At 40.3% G+C, this 22,015-nt stretch overlaps 2 protein-coding genes across 3 annotated transcripts in view; one reads left to right on the plus strand and one right to left on the minus strand.

Annotated features, from left to right (window-relative positions):
• Nucleotides 1-483: 483 nt before the first annotated feature.
• LOC132974536 (lymphocyte antigen 6G-like) lies at nt 484-10,107 on the minus strand. Of its 2 annotated transcripts, none has more exons than XM_061038642.1 (3): nt 9,921-10,107; nt 9,195-9,299; nt 484-823 (listed from the first exon to the last, which is right to left on the minus strand). In XM_061038642.1, the coding sequence occupies exons 1-3, from the start codon at nt 9,964-9,966 to the stop codon at nt 666-668; spliced, it is 309 nt and encodes a 102-aa protein (XP_060894625.1). In that variant the 5' UTR covers nt 9,967-10,107; the 3' UTR covers nt 484-665. The 2 variants fall into 2 exon arrangements, with proteins under 2 accessions (XP_060894625.1, XP_060894626.1); XM_061038643.1 differs by lacking the exon at nt 484-823 and adding an exon at nt 8,726-9,075.
• A 2,820-nt stretch (nt 10,108-12,927) lies between these two features.
• msh3 (mutS homolog 3 (E. coli)) overlaps nt 12,928-22,015 on the plus strand; it is a 42,940-nt gene continuing 33,852 nt past the window's right edge. Inside the window, exons 1-10 of the mRNA XM_061038639.1 lie at nt 12,928-13,229; nt 13,342-13,462; nt 13,727-14,010; nt 14,796-15,032; nt 15,740-15,856; nt 15,945-16,062; nt 16,162-16,301; nt 16,839-17,005; nt 20,782-20,891; nt 21,057-21,171. Coding sequence (XP_060894622.1) covers nt 13,089-13,229; nt 13,342-13,462; nt 13,727-14,010; nt 14,796-15,032; nt 15,740-15,856; nt 15,945-16,062; nt 16,162-16,301; nt 16,839-17,005; nt 20,782-20,891; nt 21,057-21,171 — 1,550 coding nt within the window. The 5' untranslated portion in view covers nt 12,928-13,088. The remainder of the gene's footprint in view (nt 13,230-13,341; nt 13,463-13,726; nt 14,011-14,795; nt 15,033-15,739; nt 15,857-15,944; nt 16,063-16,161; nt 16,302-16,838; nt 17,006-20,781; nt 20,892-21,056; nt 21,172-22,015) is intronic.

Raw genomic sequence — 22,015 nt, forward strand, 5'->3', positions numbered from 1 at the left:
TTGCAGGAAACACAACTAGTTTAAGAGCTGTAATAAGCCTTTTACTTCTTAATGCTTCCCTTTTAATCACTCTTTTATCTTCTTACATCCTCAGTCCTCTTGATCTCAATCTAAGTTGCTGGGTTCCTGTGTTGCCTGAGTTATTATGAGTTATTGTTGCTTGTATTCTGATGTTTGAGTTCTGATGTTGGTCGGCTTTTTGTTTGGGTTATTTTCTGTAAGGTTTTTGTTGTTAGTGGTTGGGTGTCTCTTCCGTGGGTTTCTGTTGTGATTTGGGTTCTTATGTGTTGTTATGTTTTCTTCTGCATTGTCAAAGCACTTTGTGTTTTTAAAAAGCGCTATACAGATAAAGTTATTATTATTATTATTACATTGTTAAAACCTTTTTGGAGGTCCTGTAGTGTTCACTTTTCTAACACATATCCCAATATAACCCCAAATGAAATAAAGTGTGCTTTTAAAAACAAGACGAGTGACACGTGCTTGATTTTCATTGTATAGTCGGCTCTTTTTATTCAATCCATGAGTGAAAGCAAAGGATTAACATGTGCATAAGATTAGATAATTGACTTTGAGATATAGTTAATTGTTTTTATTCATCTGCAGTGGTACAAATTGGTTCAGACACAAGAAGTGCAGCATTAAAATAAGAGGATCCCAGAGCCTTAGAGAAAGAGAGTGATGAGGGCTGAAGATACCAGCAGCAGGAGGACACTGGAACCAGTTGGCACTGCACTGTTACACAGGTCTCCTTCACAGCATGACATGACACCTACAACACATAACAGGCTGTTTTGGCAGCCCTTGGTGACCACGTCAGTGCCTTCAAAACACAGAAACCAAACAGCCACCAAGAATTTAATACAGCAAAAATTAGTATCAGCTGTCTGATTCATTTCAGTATGTACGGAAAATGAAAGAACTTACCAACGATTTTGAGAGAGAAACATCGATTGTACCCAAGACCACAAGATTTGGTGTTTGTGCATAATCTTGGGTCTCCCGCAGTGCATGTGTAGCATATCAATCCACATGCTAAACAAAGACACAAAACACATCAGTTAAGTTAATTTAATATATATATATATATATATATATATATATTTTTTTTTTTTTAATTTTATTTCAGGTACTATGTGTTTGCTCAGTGCACTAATATCTAACTCTAAAGCTGTTCTTACCTGTAGATAGAGTCATAAACAGGATCAAAGCTCCATACAGCTTCATGGTGAACAGAGAGCAAAGTAGACTGTTGTTGATCGGACCAGTGAGAGAAGATGTGTTCCTCTTTCTGCCAACCTCTCCTCAGTTTTCTTTCAGAATATTTGCATTTCCTCAGAAAGCCTCGTCCCAAGTGATCTGAATAACACCAGCACTAAAGTGATCTCATTATCCCACAGGCTGCCAATACCGTTTATGGTGGCGAAATGAAGAAAAAGATTATGGGATTAATGTTCACATGTATGTACAAACATTTACACTTTCCTTGTGGATGACCACAGGACGATGATCACCCACTCCCCTGGGATCAAACACCATCTCCTTGGCCTTTTTAACATTTAAAACAATGTAGTTTGTATCACACCAGAGCACAAAATGTTCTACCTCAGAGTGATAAAAAGAAGGACTGCTGTCTCTGTGCATTACGCTCAGGATAGCTGTATCATCCAAGAATTTAATGATGTAGCTCTCTGGATAGAGTCTGGTGCATTCATTGGTGTACAGAGTTAAGAGAACAGGTGAGCTGACACAACCCCGAAGAGCACCAGTACTGCAGAGTCTGAGGACGGAGAAGAGGAGGAAAACAAACAGGAGAGTTCAGGGCTGGCTGCTGCAAGACAAGTAACTAATATAAATGTTGGCTCCATCACATCAATCCATCTGTGACCAAAGAATGTAATGTATTCATCCTTAGGATGCAGCTCAAACCCTGCATCCTAAGACGGTCCCTGGTCCCAAGTTCTTCACTGTTTTCACAAGTTAAAAGAAACAACATGGGCACAATGAAAATATATTTCTTAGACCTGAAATAATTCATACTGCTTGGACTTCAACTCTAGGTAATAACCTAAGATTATTAAAAAAAAAAACCTTAAAAAAAAAATAAGACAAAAAGAGATGTCACCATCATGCCAAGAGTTACTCCGGTTCACCATATTGTTTTATAATCTAGGCAAGCTGGATACTAAAATGAAATGAGGCTTCACATGATTTTATTTAGAGCCGTAAATACATTTTCTCCAGTTTTTCTGACACTTAATGACTGCTGGGTATTAAAAGATTAACATTGCTTATTATAGCTAGTATCTCAATACAAGCTGACTTTGACCCCTGACTTTTTTAAGAGGGCATGCTTAAAGTCAGTTATCGAATCAACAAAGACGTGATTCAAAACAAAGGGGTAAAAACACATGACATGGTTTTCTTTTTCAGTTCAGACCTTTATTTTGCCTGAAAGGGAAATTAGATTTAAAGTTTGCCAAGCCAGGAGAAGGAGGAGGAGGAGATGACGGAAGGTGTTCAGAGCCTAGTCCTCCAGCAGACTCTAGCGCCCCCTCCAGACGCTCAAAGAGCACATACACTCCCCTGGAACAGCAGGTCATCCAGTTGAAACAGCAGCATAAAGATGTGCTGTTGGCTGTGGAGTGTGGCTACAAGTACCGTTCATGTACGACGGTTGGTGTCTCACAGACACAAGGTATGAAACCACCAGTTCCTATTTTAAAGCTGATCGGACGTGTGTTTTTTTTGTATTGTCTTTATTTATTTTTGTCTTTGTTTTTTAGGTGGGTGTAGTAAATCAAACAGAGACGTCTGCGATAAAGGCCTCAGGAGCCAATAAGAATGCTCTATTCAGTCGTCAGCTCAGCGCTCTGTACACCAAGTCCACTCTGGTGGGAGAGGGTATCCTGACAAGCTGTTAGTGTCTGTTATTGTGAGTCCTTAAAAAGTGTTTTCTCTCTCTGTTTGTATGAAGCGTTTTCCTTGACAGTTTTTTTGTAGATGTGAACCCGGTCTGCAGGCTGGGGGAAGGGGAGCAGGGGACTTGTGGAGATGTGGTGTCGGACCCTCCTAACAGCTTCCTGCTGTGTATCAGCGAGAACTGGGACAAACTGAAGAAGCAGCTCACTGTTGGGCTGGTGGTGAGTTTGCTGAGGACTGCATTCAAACACACTGATGATCAATTTTCTTTAGTTCTCTCTCACAGAAGTTGATGAGGTGACATTATCGTATCTGTTGATGTTATACAGCACAAACTGTGGAATTTGGTCAGTTGTCCGAGATTTCCTGATTCTGTTTAAAACAAATTCTCTTTCCATTAAACCTCTGTGGTCTTTCAAACTAATGTGATCAAGCTCCCCCCAAATGGCACATCCATTGAGGATTTGCAAATACCAGAAACTCTGATTACAGAATATGTAGTAAATGGTATGCATGCATAACAATATCAAAAAATAAAATATGCTGTAATATATAACCCAACCCTGTTACTGAGAATAAAGTGAAACAATAATTGATCCATGAAATACATGTTAGAGTTGGTATAATGTTAAAAATAAAACATTACGTTTAATATTAAAAGTATTCATTGTTTCTTAACATGCATTCTCACAAATTCACTATATAAAAAGTGTATTACTGTTTGATTGACCTTCCTATATTGTTGTGTGTCTGTTCAGGCAGTTCAGCCCAGCACAGGAGACGTGTTACTGGACTGTTTCCCTGATAGTCAGTCTCGCTCTGAGCTAGAGGCTCGTGTCCTAAAGATCAGCCCTGTGGAGATTCTTGTGCCCTCTGACCTCTCAGAACAAACCCACAGACTCCTGCAGAGCATCGCAAATGCAAGGCAATGTGCTGTGTGGGCACTAGGGGGCAGTCTTTACCCTTTTACGACAGAAACTTGTGTTTTCACTCAAGACTTGAATTGTGCTGCTTGTCTGTGTACACTCAGTCCAGTCTGTTTCATTCCAAAGCCTGTGCCTAGTTGTTTGTCTGGAGCTCTCTGGGTTCTGTCTGAATGAGGAAATCAATGTGGTTCACTGAGGTGATTTGATTAAAGCCCTCAGCAGCACTCTGTTTTCCTCTGCAGGGCTAAACAGCGTCAAACCTGGGTCTAACAGGGCACATTACAGATCAATCAATCAATCAATCAATCAATCAATCAATCAATCAATCAATCAATCAATCAATCAATCAATCAATCAATCAATCAATCAATCAATCAATCAATCAATCAATCAATCAATCAATCAATCAAACAATCTTTATAGTGCCAATTCATAACAAGTGTTATGTTTGTTGGAAGATGATTCTAGAGGAGGGGGATTCATGGATGGATTAATTAAATAAAACATTTTCATTTACTGTCAGGAGGGATGAAACAAAAAAATTGACACAGCAATATATCGTCTTCTTGACTTCTGAGATGCAGTTATTGAATCACTGGTGCCAGATATGAATAATTTAACAGAAGAAAAAAATGCTCTTAAAAGATTTCCCTGCCAGTTGGACTAATCGCATGACTACTTCATGACTCCTCCAGCTTTCGCTCATGGCATGTATGAGGGTAACGTAAACAGAGGTTAAACTGACTCAAGAAGAAGTTGACAGACAGAAGAAGAAAAAGAAGAAGAGCAGGATATTGTCATACAGCAGTGTAAAGAAGTTAAAGGAAGAAGCACGGTAAGAGGTTTAACTGACACCATATTGCAATGAATAAATACATCACACTTGACCTTTTTAGAAGCATTGCATATTCCTCAGTTAATTGGGATTATCTTGCATACATCAGTTATTGCAGAATGGACGTGTCTTGATAACATTAAGGTGAACCACATGTTGTGTATTATAGCATCTTGAGTTACTCTGAGATTCCCACCTCGATCATTGTTGTTGAGTTTTGCTGCAGTCCACTCAAATAGCAGAATAATATAAATATAAAAAAAATAAAACAATATATAGTGAGTCTTTAGCAGTTAGAATTAGCCCACTCAAGTGTCCTTTTATCACATTACCTAATTTTCTGTGTCTGACACATGTGGTTTCTTATATTAGTGTCATCAGAGAAGAAGTGTAAGGATACAAACATTCTGAGTTTGAAGGTTTGTTTTGAACTCAAGGAGGTGTCAAGTTTTTTAAAACTACAGTATATTTGGTATCAATACAAAAGAAAAATTAATTGATTCAAAAGCGGTGAGTCTCAGGGCAGATATGTTGTGCCATGAAAAAGTTGAGACTATACCATCATGCACGCTGAAAGACTAGACTGCAATTAGACTAGAATATATTTTGTTGTAGGCAACATAAGAAGTAGATGAAGTATTTCTGTTTCAAAAGCTTTAAGTACCTTTAACCTGCTGTTTGTCCAATGGCCATTAGTAACTCATTTAGTTACAAAGGAGATCAGATGGTTTGGAACCTGTTAAGAATATGACTATGTGACAATTTCTCACTTGATATATTACCTCAGTAGACCTCTTCTGGTTTCAATCCATCTTCAATTAAGCATTGAGAACATTTAGTAAAAAGTGTTCCCATTAAGAGTTACATTGATGATATAACCTTGGTAACCTGCAAACCAGAATGGACAAATAACAATTAGTAATCAACCTCTTCTCTAAACTTCTGGCTTTTAAAAAAGAAGTGACCATGAAAGAAGACTCAAGGCTTCAAAATAGTAGTTAATAAATGAACTCCTCCTTGGGGAAATTTGTCTTGGACTCATAGTTCTGCCAAACATTTAGCTGCTTTCACTCAATCAATAAATAAAAACAATAGAAAAACCACATCAACACATAAAACAAAAAGGCACATACCAATACAGAACAACACAACATACATTGCTACCATTTTGCACAAGATCTGCAAAAACACAGCATGAGAGATAAAATAACAAAATTAAGAAAATATAAAAAGTATACCGGGACACCATGACACTATTGCACAACCCGCAGCCCTAAGAAACAATATTGAGAATTTTTATCGATGTGGGAACGAAAGAGTTTTTGAAGCGGTTCAGTTTACATCGGGGGACTCTGTATCGTCTGCCAGAAGGTAGAAGCTCGTACTCAGGATGTGAGACGGGCCAGACAACACTCTCTGTGCCAGTCTGAGAACAGACTGCTCATAAATTGGCCGTAGGGAGAGGTTTTCAGTCCTCCCCATCACCTTCACGGCAGTCTGCACAAGACGAGCAAGTTTAAACTTGAACTGAACAGAGAGATCACCGTAGCATGCTGACATCCCACAAGGAGCAGCATGGTCTGATAAAACAAAAACTTGATCTTATGGTCAACACCAAACACAGGGTCTATGTAAGAAGTACAGTGTTTGCTGTAAATGAGAACACAAATTATCAACATGAATTTTCCGGCTAAACATGTTATCAAGGTGTATACCAAGATACCTGTAGGAGCTGACCTGGTTGATTCTTTTGGCATTAATAAAAATAGGGGTATGATGTTTTAATTACATTCACAACAAGGTAGTTAGCATCACACCACTGAACAAGTCTGTACCTCAGTGAAATATGATGAGGGGTCCATGTGCTTGTACAACAGGCTGAGAATGGCAGACTTATTATTTTTTATGAGTTATTTTTTTTGAGTTATAAGAAAAGTGAACCTATGGTTAGTGTAGCTGGTAAACAGGAACTTGTGTTTTTGCAGGTTTCACCTTTCATGTCAGTGGCGTTCCCCTGAATTTTTCAGAAGAAAATCAACCACAAGCACAAAAAATACAGTCAGAATGCTTTTTTGGTCAGCAGGGTACAACCCCATGGAGCACGTTCACTGAATTTTCTGGATTTCTTTCAGGATTATTTAAAACCACAAATCCCTAAAGTGTGAGACATGGTTTTGCCTGGTTTTCCTGAAACCATGCAAATAATCCAACCTATTGGATATAGAGCATATTGTAAAAAAAAAATAAAACTAGAGAACATTATTGTTAACAAAGAGCATTTTCTCTGACTGATTGAATTATGTGAAGAAATATGTTTTAAGGTAAACTTTGGGAGTGCTGGTAAGTAGCATGGAATTACAATTCTGAGTCAGCCTCATTTAATTTTGATTTTCAAGGGAGTCAATAAAGGACACTTTGCATGCGACTGAACAGACCAACAAGCATTCTTAGTAACAGAACATGTGACGTAGCATTGGGTTGCTAGGATAGGTAGCTATAGTTCATACATCGACTTTCAAGTTTTTGGCATGGCATGATGTAAAAGCCAGTACTTCTTATTTATTATTTAACCTCTGTCCAGTTTTGTTAAATACTGATGCAATAGCAGATTTAGAGCGTCCGTCATCAGTGACAACCATTTGGCTCCACAAAAATTACCTGGGAGGCTGCTGGTGCAATCATTAGGAGGCTATATAGGGTAAAAACAACTGGAGAGCTAACACAACCCTGCGGTGCTCCTGTGCTGATTGATTTTGAATGTGAAAGTGTGTTATTGACCCTGACATTCTGTGTTCTATGTTAAAATAATAACTAGAGGTTTAGAGGATTAACAGTCATCTGGGTTAGCTTCCTCATCAGCGAATGAGGCTGCAATGTATTAAAGGCAGAACTAAAATCAATAAACAACAAACGTGCATATGGCCTTAGGGTCTTCAAGGTGTTTTAAAGTCGGTTGAGTGACGCTGTTAATTGCGTCGTCTGTACCCTGCCCCCGCTTGTAGGTCAACTGGAGTGGATCTAACTCAGAGCTGAATTCTGCTTTCAGTATATACTATACTGTAATGTTTATGTTTTATGCATGTGATGTAACAGTTTGGTAGCGTTCTGTTTGGCCCACAAGGGGGCCCGCTTGGTTCATGTTTGAAATATGTGTTGGAAGAACTATGAGGCTATGAGAGCCGACACAACACCATGTTATGATACCAGAAATCTAACTGAAGAGCCTTAAAACCATACTTGGCTGTGTTGAATAATATTAAGCAACTTTATAGACACCACATATTTTTCATTTCATAACCACGGAAGTTAACGCCACAGGTCTGTAGTCGTTATATTCAGTTGGACAAGACTTTTTTGGAATAGGAATGATGGTGGATTTTGAATAGGAACTGTGTGTGAATCCACAGACTGCTTTAATACAGGACAACAAGCTGGAGTGAGCTCCTCTGCACAGATCTTTAAGAGATGAGCAGGGATGTCACCTGGGCCTGTGGATTTCCTCCTGCTTATCTGACTAAAAAGGGACTGAATTTTGGGAGGGTCGACTACCAGACTGGGGCAAGATTCAGTAGTCGTGTTGTTTCTCAGTGTTTCAAACCTGAGAAAAAAGTCATAGAGCCTCAGCATCTGATTAAGTTCTTTTTGCACACTTTTCAATGACATATGAATAGTTACTCTTTATGTAAGGGTATGTGGAAGTGTTTTTTTGTTTTGTTCCAAATTGGATTTATGTATCATATTCATGATTGTTGAGATAGCAATTTGTCTTTTAAATTCCTATGTTTTTATCATCAATGTAAAGCACATTGAGCTCACCTGTAATGAAACATGCTTCATATATAAACTTTCCTTTCTATTCTACATTGTTAAAACCTCTTTGCAATAGCTAATGTTGGCTCTCAACGCTAACTTACATGATAAATGCACAACCCCAAATTAAATAAAGTGTGCTTTTAAAAAGAAGGCAAGTGACTTGCCTTGTTTTTAAAAGCACTTTATTTACATAGGCCCCTAGAACCGCCAATGGGCAAGTGACACGTGCTTGATTTTCATTGTATAGTCGACTCTTTTTATTCAATCCATGAGTGAAAGCAAAGAATTAACATGTGCGTAAGATTATATAATTGACTTTGAGATATAGTTTCCAGTGAAACTTAATTGTTTTTATTCATCTGCAGTGGTACAAATTGGTTCAGACACAAGAAGTGCAGCATTAAAATAAGAGGATCCCAGAGCCTTAGAGAAAGAGAGTGATGAGGGCTGAAGATACCAGCAGCAGGAGGACACTGGAACCAGTTGGCACTGCACTGTTACACAGGTCTCCTTCACAGCATGACATGGCACCTACACATAGCAGATTGTTTTGGCAGCCCTTGTTGATCACATCAGTGCCTTCAAAACACAGAAACCAATCAACCACCAAGAATTTAATACAGCAAAAAATTGTATCGGCTGTCTGATGATTAATTTCAGTATGTACTTTCTTCTCATCATCAATTCACATCACAAACCGATTGGGAGAGAGAAACATCGATCAAAGATGACTGCACAAGATTTGGTGTCTGTGCATGATCTTGGGTCCGCGGCAGTGCATGTGTAGCATCTCAATCCACATGCTAAACAGAGACACAAAACACATCAGTTAAGTCATGCAATATACCACACGGTGCTTTTGCATTTGACCAGTTTCCACAAAGAGTTCACATTGTGTTGTTTTGCATTTTCTGTTTTATGAAAACATTTTTTTGCTGTTTTGCAGAAATTAACACCTACATAGAAGTTTCCGACAAGAGAGCTTGAGAGAAAAGTGAAAGCAGTTTAGAGAAGGGGCTTGGACATGCACATTTTGTTCAGCCAAATGTTGAACGTTTTTTATATAGCCTTATCATGCTGTGTTTTTCTTTGATTTTGATCCAATGGTCCCACAATGGGAGAAGGAAGATGGGAAATAACATTTAACAAAGGTTTCTTCAGAAAGAGAGTAATTTGTTGACCTACTCAAACTAATGTACACTGTTCTAAAGTCAGAAGGCACATGGCCAGAACAACAGTTCACAGATTAACCCTGTTAAACCAAAGTTTAAAGACTATAACGATAGGCACATTTTTTTTGCAAAAGGGGAACTTTTTCTAGAGCTTTCTGACAACATCACATTAAAAATAAATACCATTTCTTTTATTTCAGGTACTATGTGTTTGCTCAGTGCACTAATATCTAACTCTAAAGCTGTTCTTACCTGTAGATAGAGTCACAAACAGGATCAAAGCTCCATACAGCTTCATGGTGAACAGAGAGCAAAGTAGACTGTTGTTGATCGGACCAGTGAGAGAAGATGTGTTCCTCTTTCTGCCAACTTCTCCTCAGTTTTCTTTCAGAACATTTGCATTTCCTTACAAAGCCTCGTCCAAAGTGACCTGAATAACACCCGCACTAAAGTGACCTCATTATCCCACAGGCTGCAGTCCCTCCCTTCCTCATGTTTGTTGTTAGTTTTCCTCTGTCTGTCTCAAACATAGACTGTAAATTAACCCTCTATTTCTCCTCCCCTGTGTGTCAGGTGTGCATGGCTGTGTGTGTGAGTCTTTCTCATACCAGCTACTACACCCTCTGCCTACCCACTATCCCTCCGTTTGCGCGTCCTCGCGGAGGGCACGCGGCACGCCATATCCGTCCCAAACCAATTAGCGGGGACTGGTAGTGCGTTATAAAACCCTCCACCAGCGAGTCTGCACCGACGCCGACTTTCGGATCACGTGCAACGTCTATTGTGTGTCCGGTCGTCATGGAGGAAGCAACCTGTGAGTTCCGTGCACGTGCCTCCAAACACTGCTCAAACTAAGATAGTAATTTAATTTGATCATACAGACGATAACAACTTCAAATGTGTATTGTATAAATATATGCCTACTCTTCTTTCTTCCTTCAGTTGAGGTGTTTATTTATTGTTAAGTGTTTTATATTTACAGTGAGTGTTGCAAAAACAAATTAATATTAAATCATGTTGCAAACAACTTTTCACTGTTAATATTTATTTCTTATTTTTCTACTTTTGCTGTCTTTGCAAAATCTCAAAAAAACAAAAAATAAAGTTTTTGCTGCTCTGATGTTCAACAATAGTATCCTTGTCTTTGCATTAATTTAAGACAACATAGTCTATGAAATGACAATAAATCACAATTAATTAGGCCTAACTGAACATTAAATTATAAATTACAATAAAGTTGTTCTGGCAGGCTGTCAACCAATGATCTCGATGAGCCTAAGAGTATATAGGTGGTTAGTGATTGAGATTTACAGATAGATACATGTAGTAATGTGATGTACTGTATAGAGAGAGAGAGAGAGAGAGAGAGAGAGAGAGAGAGAGAGAGAGAGAGAGAGAGAGAGAGAGAGAGAGAGAGAGAGAGAGAGAGGAGCTCAGGGTGCCAGTTCCCCCGGTAGTCTAAGCCTATAGCAGCATAACTAGGAGCTGGTCTACACCAGCACCAGCCCTAACTATAAGATTTATCAAAAAGGAAAGTTTTAAGTCTATTCTTAAAAATACAGAGTGTGTCTGCCTCCCGGACCCCGGCTGGAAGATGATTCCAGAGGAGAGGAGCCTGATAACTGAAGGCTTTACCCCCCATAGTACATTTAGAGACTGTATGTAGGGTACCACCAGCAGGCCTGCACTCCGTAATGTTCTCGAGGGACAGTACGGCACTAGTAGCTCCTTAAGATAAGATGGTGCCTGGCCATTTAGAGCTTTGTAAGTGAGAAGAAGGATCTTGAATTCTATTCTAGACTGTATAGGGAGCCAGTGCAGAGAAGCCAACACAGGAGTAATGTGGACCTTGATGAAGGGGACTTCACTCAGCTGCGAGTGACTTCGTCACGGAGGGGGAGGGTGTAGAGTTTGGTCATGGGTTTGGTTTAAAAAAGGCCCTGTGAGGGCAGGTGGCCGTGGTTTTCTCCCCAGGCAGCCCAGGTGCAGACAATCTAAATCATCATCAGCAGTATATCTACTCCGGTCTTTCACCACTCGTCGCCCGAGTATACAATATCTCTCTGTGGGATTATGCTTGTTTGGCCTGCCTGCTCACTTGTTGTCGTCTCTCCCTTGAGGATTTTTTGGACACTCACTTCCAGTGACCTTTTGGCATTGTGTTCTTTGTTGCACAATTAAAGAACTGTTTGGATTGTGCTTCTGTGTTTAGAGTCGTGTTTTTTTTGGGACCGTACTCTCGTGCCGAGTCCTAACACAGGTAGCCAATAACTATTTGGGGGGTAAATGAAGAAAAAGATTATGGGATTAATGTTCACATGTATGTACAAACATTTACACTTGACTAATTTGCAATCTAGACATGCACACACAGGCACTTTCACTTCCTTCTGTTTGGTCTCTAAATAACCTACACTCTGTCAGTAGAGAGAATGACACAAACGCAAGTCATGGTCCATGTGTTTGAAACAGAGAAGTTTAACTCCAATGGAAAACTTTGACATAACGTGACCTTACTGATTCATTTGTTACCCATTGACCTCCTGTAACTCCTAGACAGTGTGGTCTGTTTGATCACTGGCCTCGTCTAGGCCTACACATAAAGATCCCAACATCTGAACGGTTCTAAATTAGGATAGTTGATCAACGTAAATGGATAGTCTACATTTGTGTAGTTAATGTAATCATTCTCAGTAGTGAGAGAAGTAACTCACTAATCGCTGCCAAACCAACCAAGCATTTGTTTCTGTCGTCATTTTAAACACTCTGATGTGATAGGCTACATGTTAATCGGCTCTTGATTGGAGTGTTAAGTAATAAAGGCATTTCCCCTCACAGTGGTCATGGCTCTGTAATAGCTTTATTGCATAACTTTGTTGCACACTATTATTCCTAGAAATGCAAATCCGAAGCAGAACAACCAACTTTCATAATGAACGCACAACAATATGATGAAACTATTTGTATTTAAAAGAGAGATTCAAATGTTCAAATACCAGGCAGTCCAGATTTTGACCTAGTTTAAATATGACAGCTTCTGTTTGTTATGAGGGCTGCATTTCATTACAGAAGATAATTCACTACAGTACATCCAGTAGACGGCACTTGCAATCTGACAAAGTGCACAAAAACGATCACAATGTTGATTAAAATTGTCAGCACTGGCGAGTTATTTCTAAAAACTGTACCTGAAAGCATCCGTGTCTCCTGATTGGCTTGACGCTGGTTGCGTCATTTACGCGCCGGTGAGTGATCTCAGCGCATGCGCCGCTGTGTTTTGAAAAGCCGGGCAGCTGAAGTCTCTCTCTCACTGCCCTCGTCTAGCTACGTGTCTGCAACCGTAATAGTTACAGTCTATGGTCTGCACAGATTTCCATAGATTTGATCATAATGTGTTTAATATAAGGGCGAATTATAAACATGCCAAAGGCTCGGAAGAAGTCCTGCAACACTCAGACCTCCATTAGCAAGTACTTCGGAGGCCTGAGCAGCAGCAGTGCCTCCAACACTCAGTGCGGGATTAACCCAAATCCTGCAGTACACCAGCTCTCAAGAGGCAAGGTGAGGTGTGCACTTGTAATAATCCCCACACACACACTCACACACACACTCATTCAGATAATACGATTCTATTAAAGCGAATTCTTGAACTTTAAGTGCCTTTGTCCTGCAGCAAAAACTTTCCCCTAATGAGGATTTTGTATTGCCAACAAAACGAGCCAAGCTTTCTCTACAAGACCAGCAAGTGGAGGTGAATTTAGTTTCTGATGCGGCCTCCTGTCAAAGCACTAAAGGTAAGAATATGCGTCATAAACTGTAGTCCCATTAATGATGCTGCATGTTTGAGTAGTTTCAATAAGAGCTTCTTAGGATGCATGTTTTCTTTAAGATGAAAAAGTTAACCATAGATTGCCACAACATGACACAATATCAGTCTCACGGCTGGATGCACAAATATATGCCCGGTGAAGTTAATGTAAACAAAAGAGTATGTTATAAACAACTGGGATATCGATGTATTAACAATATAATCACAAAGAGCTTCATCTTCTCTTTAGAGAGCACGCTGTCATCACCTCGAGGAGCAGACCGCCTCTGCTCCTCTACCTTGGAGAAGCTGAAAAGTTTCAGTGTTGAGCACAGTGCTGATCAAAGGGTGAAAACGAGGACAGAAGATGCCAGTGTTAAAATATGTGACCAAGGGAGCAGCATTTTTCCTCGTCCAGACAAAACAGAGCTACATAGCAGTCAAAACAGGCATCAGCTGACAGAGGAGGTGCATGAGGATGGAGAAGAGGAGGAAAAAGAACAGGAGAGTTCAGGGCTGGCTTCTCCAAGACAGGTAAGAAATATAAATGTTGGCTCCATCACATCAATCCCTCTGTGATCAGAGAATGTAATGTATTCATCCTTAGGATGCAGCTCAATCCCTGCATCCTAAGACGGTCCCAAGTTCTTCACTGTTTTCACAAGTTAAAAGAAACAACATGGGCACAGTGAAAATATATTTCTTAGACGTAATCTAATTCATACTGCTTGGACATCAAATGTAGGTAATAACCTAAGACTATTTAATACAATTTTTGGTCACCATCATGCCAAGAGTTAGAGTTAGTCTGTTTCACCATATTGTTGTATAATGTCTAGGCAATTCAATGAAATGAAATTTGGCTTCACATGCATTTTTTTGATTTTGATTTACAGCAGTGGACAAAAACACAACAAGTAAAAATACACAGGACAGGGCAACACAACCTGATGAAATACAACCAAGCAGACCGCTACTGCTAGTCGCAACTCGCACAGCGCCATGACAGCTTTGCATATCTGATAAGATAAGATAAGATATACTTTATTCATCCCAGCAGGGAAATTTAGGTGTTCCAGCAGCCAGCATACATACAAACACACAACACAACACATGTATACATACATATCCCACCCATACAAAAAAACATGAGCCCACAATACAGTTTGATATATGATATATGCAACTCAGGCTAAAGTTTAAAAGTTTAAATGTCTTCTGTCCTTACTTAAAGGAACTAAACTTTAAGTTAAGGAACTCTTACCTAGAGAACTACAGCTTTGAGAAGGAAGCAGAAATGGTTTTTTTTATTTTCACAGGCGTTCCGCTTTTCCCAGTTTGCCAAGCCAGGAGGAGGAGGAGTAAGAGGAGGAGGAGACGATAGAAGGTGTTCAGAGCCTAGTCCTCCAGCAGACTCTAGCGCCACCTCCAGACGCTCAAAGAGCACATACACTCCCCTGGAACAGCAGGTCATCCAGTTGAAACAGCAGCATAAAGATATGCTGTTGGCTGTGGAGTGTGGGTACAAGTACCGGTTCTTTGGAGACGATGCCGAGGTGAGAGCCAGATACCATACATGTTACAGATGCCCTTCAGGGAAGTTACCGTTCAAAAGCTGTTCAGAAAACTTGTCCAAGTGCTTTGAAAGTAATTTCAACCACTTAAAAAAATACATGAGAACATGCATTTTTCTATAGTGATCAAACATTATTAAAGTTGAAGTTTCAAATGAAACATTGCCCCCCCCCCCCCCCCCCCCCATTTTTTAGCACTTAATTCTAAAATTGTATTTTCATGTGCATTACTGTAAGACCCACAATTTAACTTAAAAGAACATGTCAGAAATGATTTTCTCAATGGAAAGAAGAAGAGGTTGAGGAAACACTCTTGCCTGTGTGTGTGTGTTTGGAAGAGGTCAAAATGCTCCAGCAACACTTATCATCAGGGTCATCAAGAAACAGATTAACAAACATCATTTAAATAGGGTGGGTACACAATTGAAGGAAAGGTAAAAAAAATTCCAAAAGGTGGGGACAACCAATCAAATGCCTCCACATATGTGTTTATCAGCCAATAGGGCACATGCAAGGTGGGCTGGTTTGTTGGCCAGGTAACATGGAGGTGAAGGGCGTGTCTAACAAGGCTGACATCACAACTGGTCAACAGGTAGGGATCAAGGGGAAGGTTAAAGGGGTATTTAAAAGCCTGCACAAGAGTCATTTAGAATCCTTCTGGAAATAAACTTGTGTGTGTGTTTGAACAGATCGCAGCGAAGGAGCTCAACATCTTCTGTCATCTGGATCACAACTTCATGACGTGCAGCATCCCCACACACCGTCTGTTTGTTCATGTACGACGGTTGGTGTCTCACGGACACAAGGTATGAAACCACCAGTTCCTATTTTAAAGCTGATGGAACTTGTTTTTTTTTTGTATTGTCCTTATTTATTTTTGTCTTTGTTTTTTAGGTGGGTGTAGTAAAACAAACAGAGACGTCTGCGATAAAGGCCTCAGGAGCCAATAAGAATGCTCTATTCAGTCGTCAGCTCAGCGCTCTGTACACCAAGTCCACTCTGGTGGGAGAGGGTATCCTGACAAGCTGTTAGTGTCTGTTATTGTGAGTCCTTAAAAAGTGTTTTCTCTCTCTGTTTGTATGAAGCGTTTTCCTTGACAGTTTTTTTGTAGATGTGAACCCGGTCTGCAGGCTGGGGGAAGGGGAGCAGGGAACTTGTGGAGATGTGGTGTCGGACCCTCCTAACAGCTTCCTGCTGTGTATCAGCGAGAACTGGGACAAACTGAAGAAGCAGCTCACTGTTGGGCTGGTGGTGAGTTTGCTGAGGACTGCATTCAAACACACTGATGATCAATTTTCTTTAGTTCTCTCTCACAGAAGTTGATGAGGTGACATTATCGTATCTGTTGATGTTATACAGCACAAACTGTGGAATTTGGTCAGTTGTCCGAGATTTCCTGATTCTGTTTTAAACAAATTCTCTTTCCATTAAACCTCTGTGGTCTTTCAAACTAATGTGATCAAGCTCCCCCCAAATGGCACATCCATTGGGGATTTGCAAATACCAGAAACTCTGATTACAGAATATGTAGTAAATGGTATGCATGCATAACAATATCAAAAAATAAAATATGCTGTAATATATAACCCAACCCTGTTACTGAGAATAAAGTGAAACAATAATTGATCCATGAAATACATGTTAGAGTTGGTATAATGTTAAAAAGAAAACAACATTTTTAATATTAAAAGTATTCATTGTTTCTTGACATGCATTCTCACAAATTCACTATATAAAAAGTGTATTACTGTGTGATTGACCTTCCTATATTGTTGTGTGTCTGTTCAGGCAGTTCAGCCCAGCACAGGAGACGTGTTACTGGACTGTTTCCCTGATAGTCAGTCTCGCTCTGAGCTAGAGGCTCGTGTCCTAAAGATCAGCCCTGTGGAGATTCTTGTGCCCTCTGACCTCTCAGAACAAACCCACAGACTCCTGCAGAGCATCGCAAATGCAAGGTAATGTGCTGTGTGGGCACTAGGGGGCAGTCTTTACCCTTTGACTATCTTTACTATCCACTTTACTTTGCTTATCTGTGTAAACTCAGTACAGTCTGTTTCATTCCAGAGCTTTTGTGGTGGTCTGAATGAGGAAATCAATGTGGTTCACTGAGGTGATTTGATTAAAGCCCTCGGCAGCACTCTGGCTTCCTCTGACTGCAGGGCTAAACAGAGTCAAACCTGCATATGTCAATAGATGTAAAACACATCCCAGTTCTACAATGAACACAAGATTTTCTTTACAACTTTGCTTAATTTTGTATTATTCACCTGGATTACCCAAGTGTTGTTTTGTAGACAGACTTTAAATATTGTGAACCTAACCTTTAACTCATAGATGAGTATTCACAGTCAGGCTCAAACCATCAGTGAAAATGATTGTCGACATTAGGCTGCAGTAAAATCATGAGCTCAGCATGAGCACACGAGCTTCAACAGGGAGTCGTCAGCGTTAATGTTGGACTAACAAGCTTCAACTGAGACGGATACAGATACAGACTTTCATTTACTGTGTTCAGTCAGCAGGGTGAACTGCAAGATCAAAACCAGTTACATCCTTGGCCTTTGTTCGTCTGGTGACTAACAGTGCCAGCAACACTGACTTTGCACTGGTGTATTCATTAAACCTGTTGCGGACAGCCTGCACGCAGCATGTTCTCCACATTGGGGGCCGTTCCTCCGGGGTCTGCATGTGATTTTTGCTAAGCTGTAAAAAATGAAACAAGGGAGTGGGAGGGGGAGCTGAGCTGATTTGATCAGGAAAGGATGTGGTTGGATGAATGGGATGGTCCACATTTCTCATTTTTTACTTTTTTTTTTTTTTTTGTATTCATTTTTCATCCTAGGAAAATTGGGTTAATCTGTATTCATGCCTTTCTGTCTTTCTCTCTCCCTCTTCACCTTTTCTTCAGCCGACCATGTTGAGTGATTATAGCTGAGATAGTCGTGTAAAGGGCAGCCCAATTATTGTGTTTGCCATCACTGCTCTCTAGCGTTGTGCTCTTCAGAGACAAGGCTCATCTCAATTTGTAGCCTGAACCTTACAAATACAGTGCACCTTTGTCCGCTAAGCTCAGAAAGAAAATTGATCACGTATCACACACAATATTCACAATAGTCACTCTGCCAGGCCCAGGACAGATTATTCTTTACTTAAAACCTTCCAAGATATTCTCCTTCATGACAGTTCTCTCCTCGTTCAGGATTCATCGAATTGAGAGTGTAACTCCTAAACTGCATCAATGTTCCAAAAAAGATGTTTTATTGATATCAGACAGAACATCATAGCAAAGTCACTCTAACCCTTTAAGAAATACTACAGCTAGAAGAACTGGGATGAACATTTAAAACAGGATTTTTATGGCTGCTGACGTTAGCTCGACAGCCTCTGTGTCCCCTGGGTGGGCTGACGAGACGGGCCCCCTGGCAACAGGATTTATTTATGTGTCCATGGAGCGGCAGGTAATGAGTCCCAGGGAGAATGGTAGTAGCTAGGTGTATTATTGGTTGTTTTACTCATTCTCAGCCTGGAGTCATGAGTAGTTAAGGGGTTAGAGTGACTGAAACACTCACCAGATGATTCTTTCAACCCAAAACGCTATCACTTCCTTGATTATAAATTAATGAATGACGCTTTTTAAAGTCAAAATAACATCCTGCGTGTGTGGTAGGACACACAAGGAGACATGCCTCCGGATCGATCCACACACGCACACATGCGCACCAGAAGACATCATTTGTTTTACGCGAGGATGGATTTCCATGGCCGCTCTCAGAGCTTTGTGTCCACCCTGCAGCAATAGATACAAGGACCTTAATCTGTTGTGCACATTAACCTCTGATCTGTGGGTCGCAACGTCTGCAACTTAACCTTTAGCTGTCCTTTCTTTTGATTGATGATCATCATAACAGCGCTCTGAGCTTTGTAAAATGAACCAAAAAAACAAATGTGTAACATCCAATACTTCAACGCTGCAATAAGAGTGAAACCCCCTGTTAACAAATCTGTAATGGTGTCAAGCTGTGATGAAAGACGTGAATTTAATAGATATTCCTTTAAGATATCTATGAGTTATTAGCTGCATCCAAAATAAAGAGGCAAAAGGAATTCCATTTTTCACATTTGAAATTTCATTGTTGTCTGTAATTACTAACTGCAGCATCTCTTTTCACTGTGTAAACATTGATAACTGTAAAACCTTTTGAAGGGATACTATCTTGATTGTTTGCAGGATGAGTGTTACTGACTCACTGAGGTAATGCTCTGATTTATCATCCAGCACCACCAGCAATTAACATGTTATCTCATGAAATATCTCAACATCTCTGTAACTGATTTGAGAAAAGTATTGTGCAGAAATGTTTTGCTCCACAGAGGTTTCGTTTCAATGACTTTGGTGGTTCCTTCTCTTTCCACTTTGCACCATCACGAGACAGGACAGTGGATGGAGTTGGGACTTGGGGGGAGCTAGAATGGGGAATGACATAGTGTTGGGAAAGGAGCCACAGGTTGGATTCGAACCTGAGCTGTACGCTTTGATGAGGGCGCACAAACTAATCACTCTGCAAACCGGCACACCATAATGAGGTTTTCTATAAAATGTTGTATAGAAATTTGTGGGACCGATATGGATGCCTGGTTTACTGCTAATAACCAACTGAAGTCTATAGCTTACTTCTAGCATGCTAACTTGCCGAACTAAGATGGTAAACATTGAAGATATTATACACACACTATTAGCTTATAGTTGTGTGCAAGTTAACATCCTTACTTCAGAATTAGGCATGAATAGACGTGCATGTTTTGTGCTTCGTTCTAAAAGGAGTTTAACAGCCAGCAGCAAAAGCTGTCGACTGAAGTTGAAATGGGATTTTTCGATGCTACTGACATTTTAAAAAATGACATTCTTTTACTTAACGGGACGAAAACCAAATCAATTGTTTAACCGCTCAGCCATTGAGAATATGTTTTTCATTTAAAGTTGACCAACCCTTTCATTTGACATGAGTTAGCAGCACAACTTGAACCCATGGTCATTTGTTTGCATAAGCCTGAAGCAGTGCCTGGCTTTGCATTTCTTGATGCTTCTGAAACCAGAGTAAAACATTCTTAGACACAGCTTCATAGTGCTGGGTCCTGTCAGGGCTCTGCAGAAATGCTTCACTGCACAACCCTGTCCCTGGATCAATACAAGCAATTGTCATTGTTGATGTAAACCTCATAATGTGCTTGAACTGACTGCTAGAGTGATTAATGATCACAGTTTTACTGCACAAAAATGCTCTTTATTGATCACTTTCATACAGTATTAACTTGCGTGCGTGCGTGCGTGTGTGTGTGTGTGTGTGTGTGTGTGTGTGTGTGTGAGATAAAACAGAATAAGGAAATTCTGTAGCTCTGGGTCCAGAGCCACGTGTTTACCTTGGTTGCCCTGGCAACAACAGAGCGAACAAAGCAACTGCATCCTTGAAAGCAGCAATGTAGAGAAAGTGAATGGAGCGATAGGGAGATGCGATGGCGCTACAGGGAGATGCAGTGAAAACTGTGTATATGTATGTGTGTTTTGCATGTGTGACCATAAAGTCTCAGTGAACAAAAACTAAAGATATATATGTAGCAGCTTTGTTGTATATATATAAAAAAATCTCAGACATGGATATCACTAGATATCATATGGTGTGTTTCCTACAGTTTATACAGACACAAGCACGTCTGACATCTTGTTGTCCTCCAGTGCTCAGGCTGATGACCGAGTGAGAGTCGAGATGAGGGACAGCACTCAGTTTGAGTTCGCCTCAGCAATGAACACATGCACAGAGTTCTACTGCCACAGCCAGGAGAAAGGTGTGTGTGTTTGTTCCTCCATTTGCTTCTTTTTTTCCCCCTATCTTATATATACACGTATCGAGACCAAGACAGCTATTCCACTGAAAAGCCCTGGATATATGCGAAGACCGGGCCTTTGCCTACATTGTAAAACAAACATGTTTGTGTGTCTGCGTCCTCCAGGCTCTCGCTCTCTGTCCAATGTGGCGTCCTTGGAGGGTGTTGTGATCTGCTGCCTGGGGCCGCTCATCCACTACCTCCAAGAATTCAATCTGGAAAGAGTTCTTAGAAGTGAAAGGTACTTGCAGACTAAAGTACACACACTCTGGTTACCAAAAACCACAATACCCAGTAGTCTTCATTGTCATTGAAGTCCAGAATGTAGCTGAGAATGCAATAGGTAGAAAGTACTATTATTCCTACTACTGCATTTGTAATCGAGTGCCTGTTACAGTCACTTTTCCTTGCAGTAGTATGAAACTTTGCTGCTTTTTATGCTTTAATTAGTTAACTGAGCAACTGTGGGTTTAATATTTCTGGTTGAACAATCTGGAAATAATGACATATACGTCTACATTACAATAACAACAAAGGGTAGAAGACGGCACCGTGGACTCTGGGAAGTCTTTCTTGCAATAATAATAGTTGTAAGCTATTTTCAGCCCTAATCCTGGAATAATTAATTGTCCCATATAAGGGCCCCAATAATGGGAAAAGTCCATCCTCTCTGTCTTTTACCTGTTTCACTTTTTCAGAAAATGTGTGCTCAAACAGGCCGTTTTCAGATTTTCCCTTTGTGACATCACAGAGGGCAGTAACCCCTCCCCCAGGTGGGTGACACTCCCACACATTGTTTTGCCCTCTAAGTCTGCCTTCTCACCGTAAACAATAGGGCATGTTGAAAGAAAGCACAAACCACCCAAACCTTTCCAGAGAGGGGGCGTGGTCAGACTCAGCTCATTTGCATTTAAAGCTACAGACACAGAAACAGCGTGTTCTGAGCAGGGCTGAAACAGAGGGGTTCATGATCAAATACAGAATCAGAGTGGATTTTTGGCAGGAAACTTTACAGATATGATTTGGGGACTTGTTAAACTTGATGAAAAGGAGGATAATATGTGACCTTTACGTTTTTCGAATCT

This window comes from Labrus mixtus, chromosome 5 (assembly GCF_963584025.1).
Source record: "Labrus mixtus chromosome 5, fLabMix1.1, whole genome shotgun sequence".
In the NCBI taxonomy this organism is placed as follows: domain Eukaryota; kingdom Metazoa; phylum Chordata; class Actinopteri; order Labriformes; family Labridae; genus Labrus; species Labrus mixtus.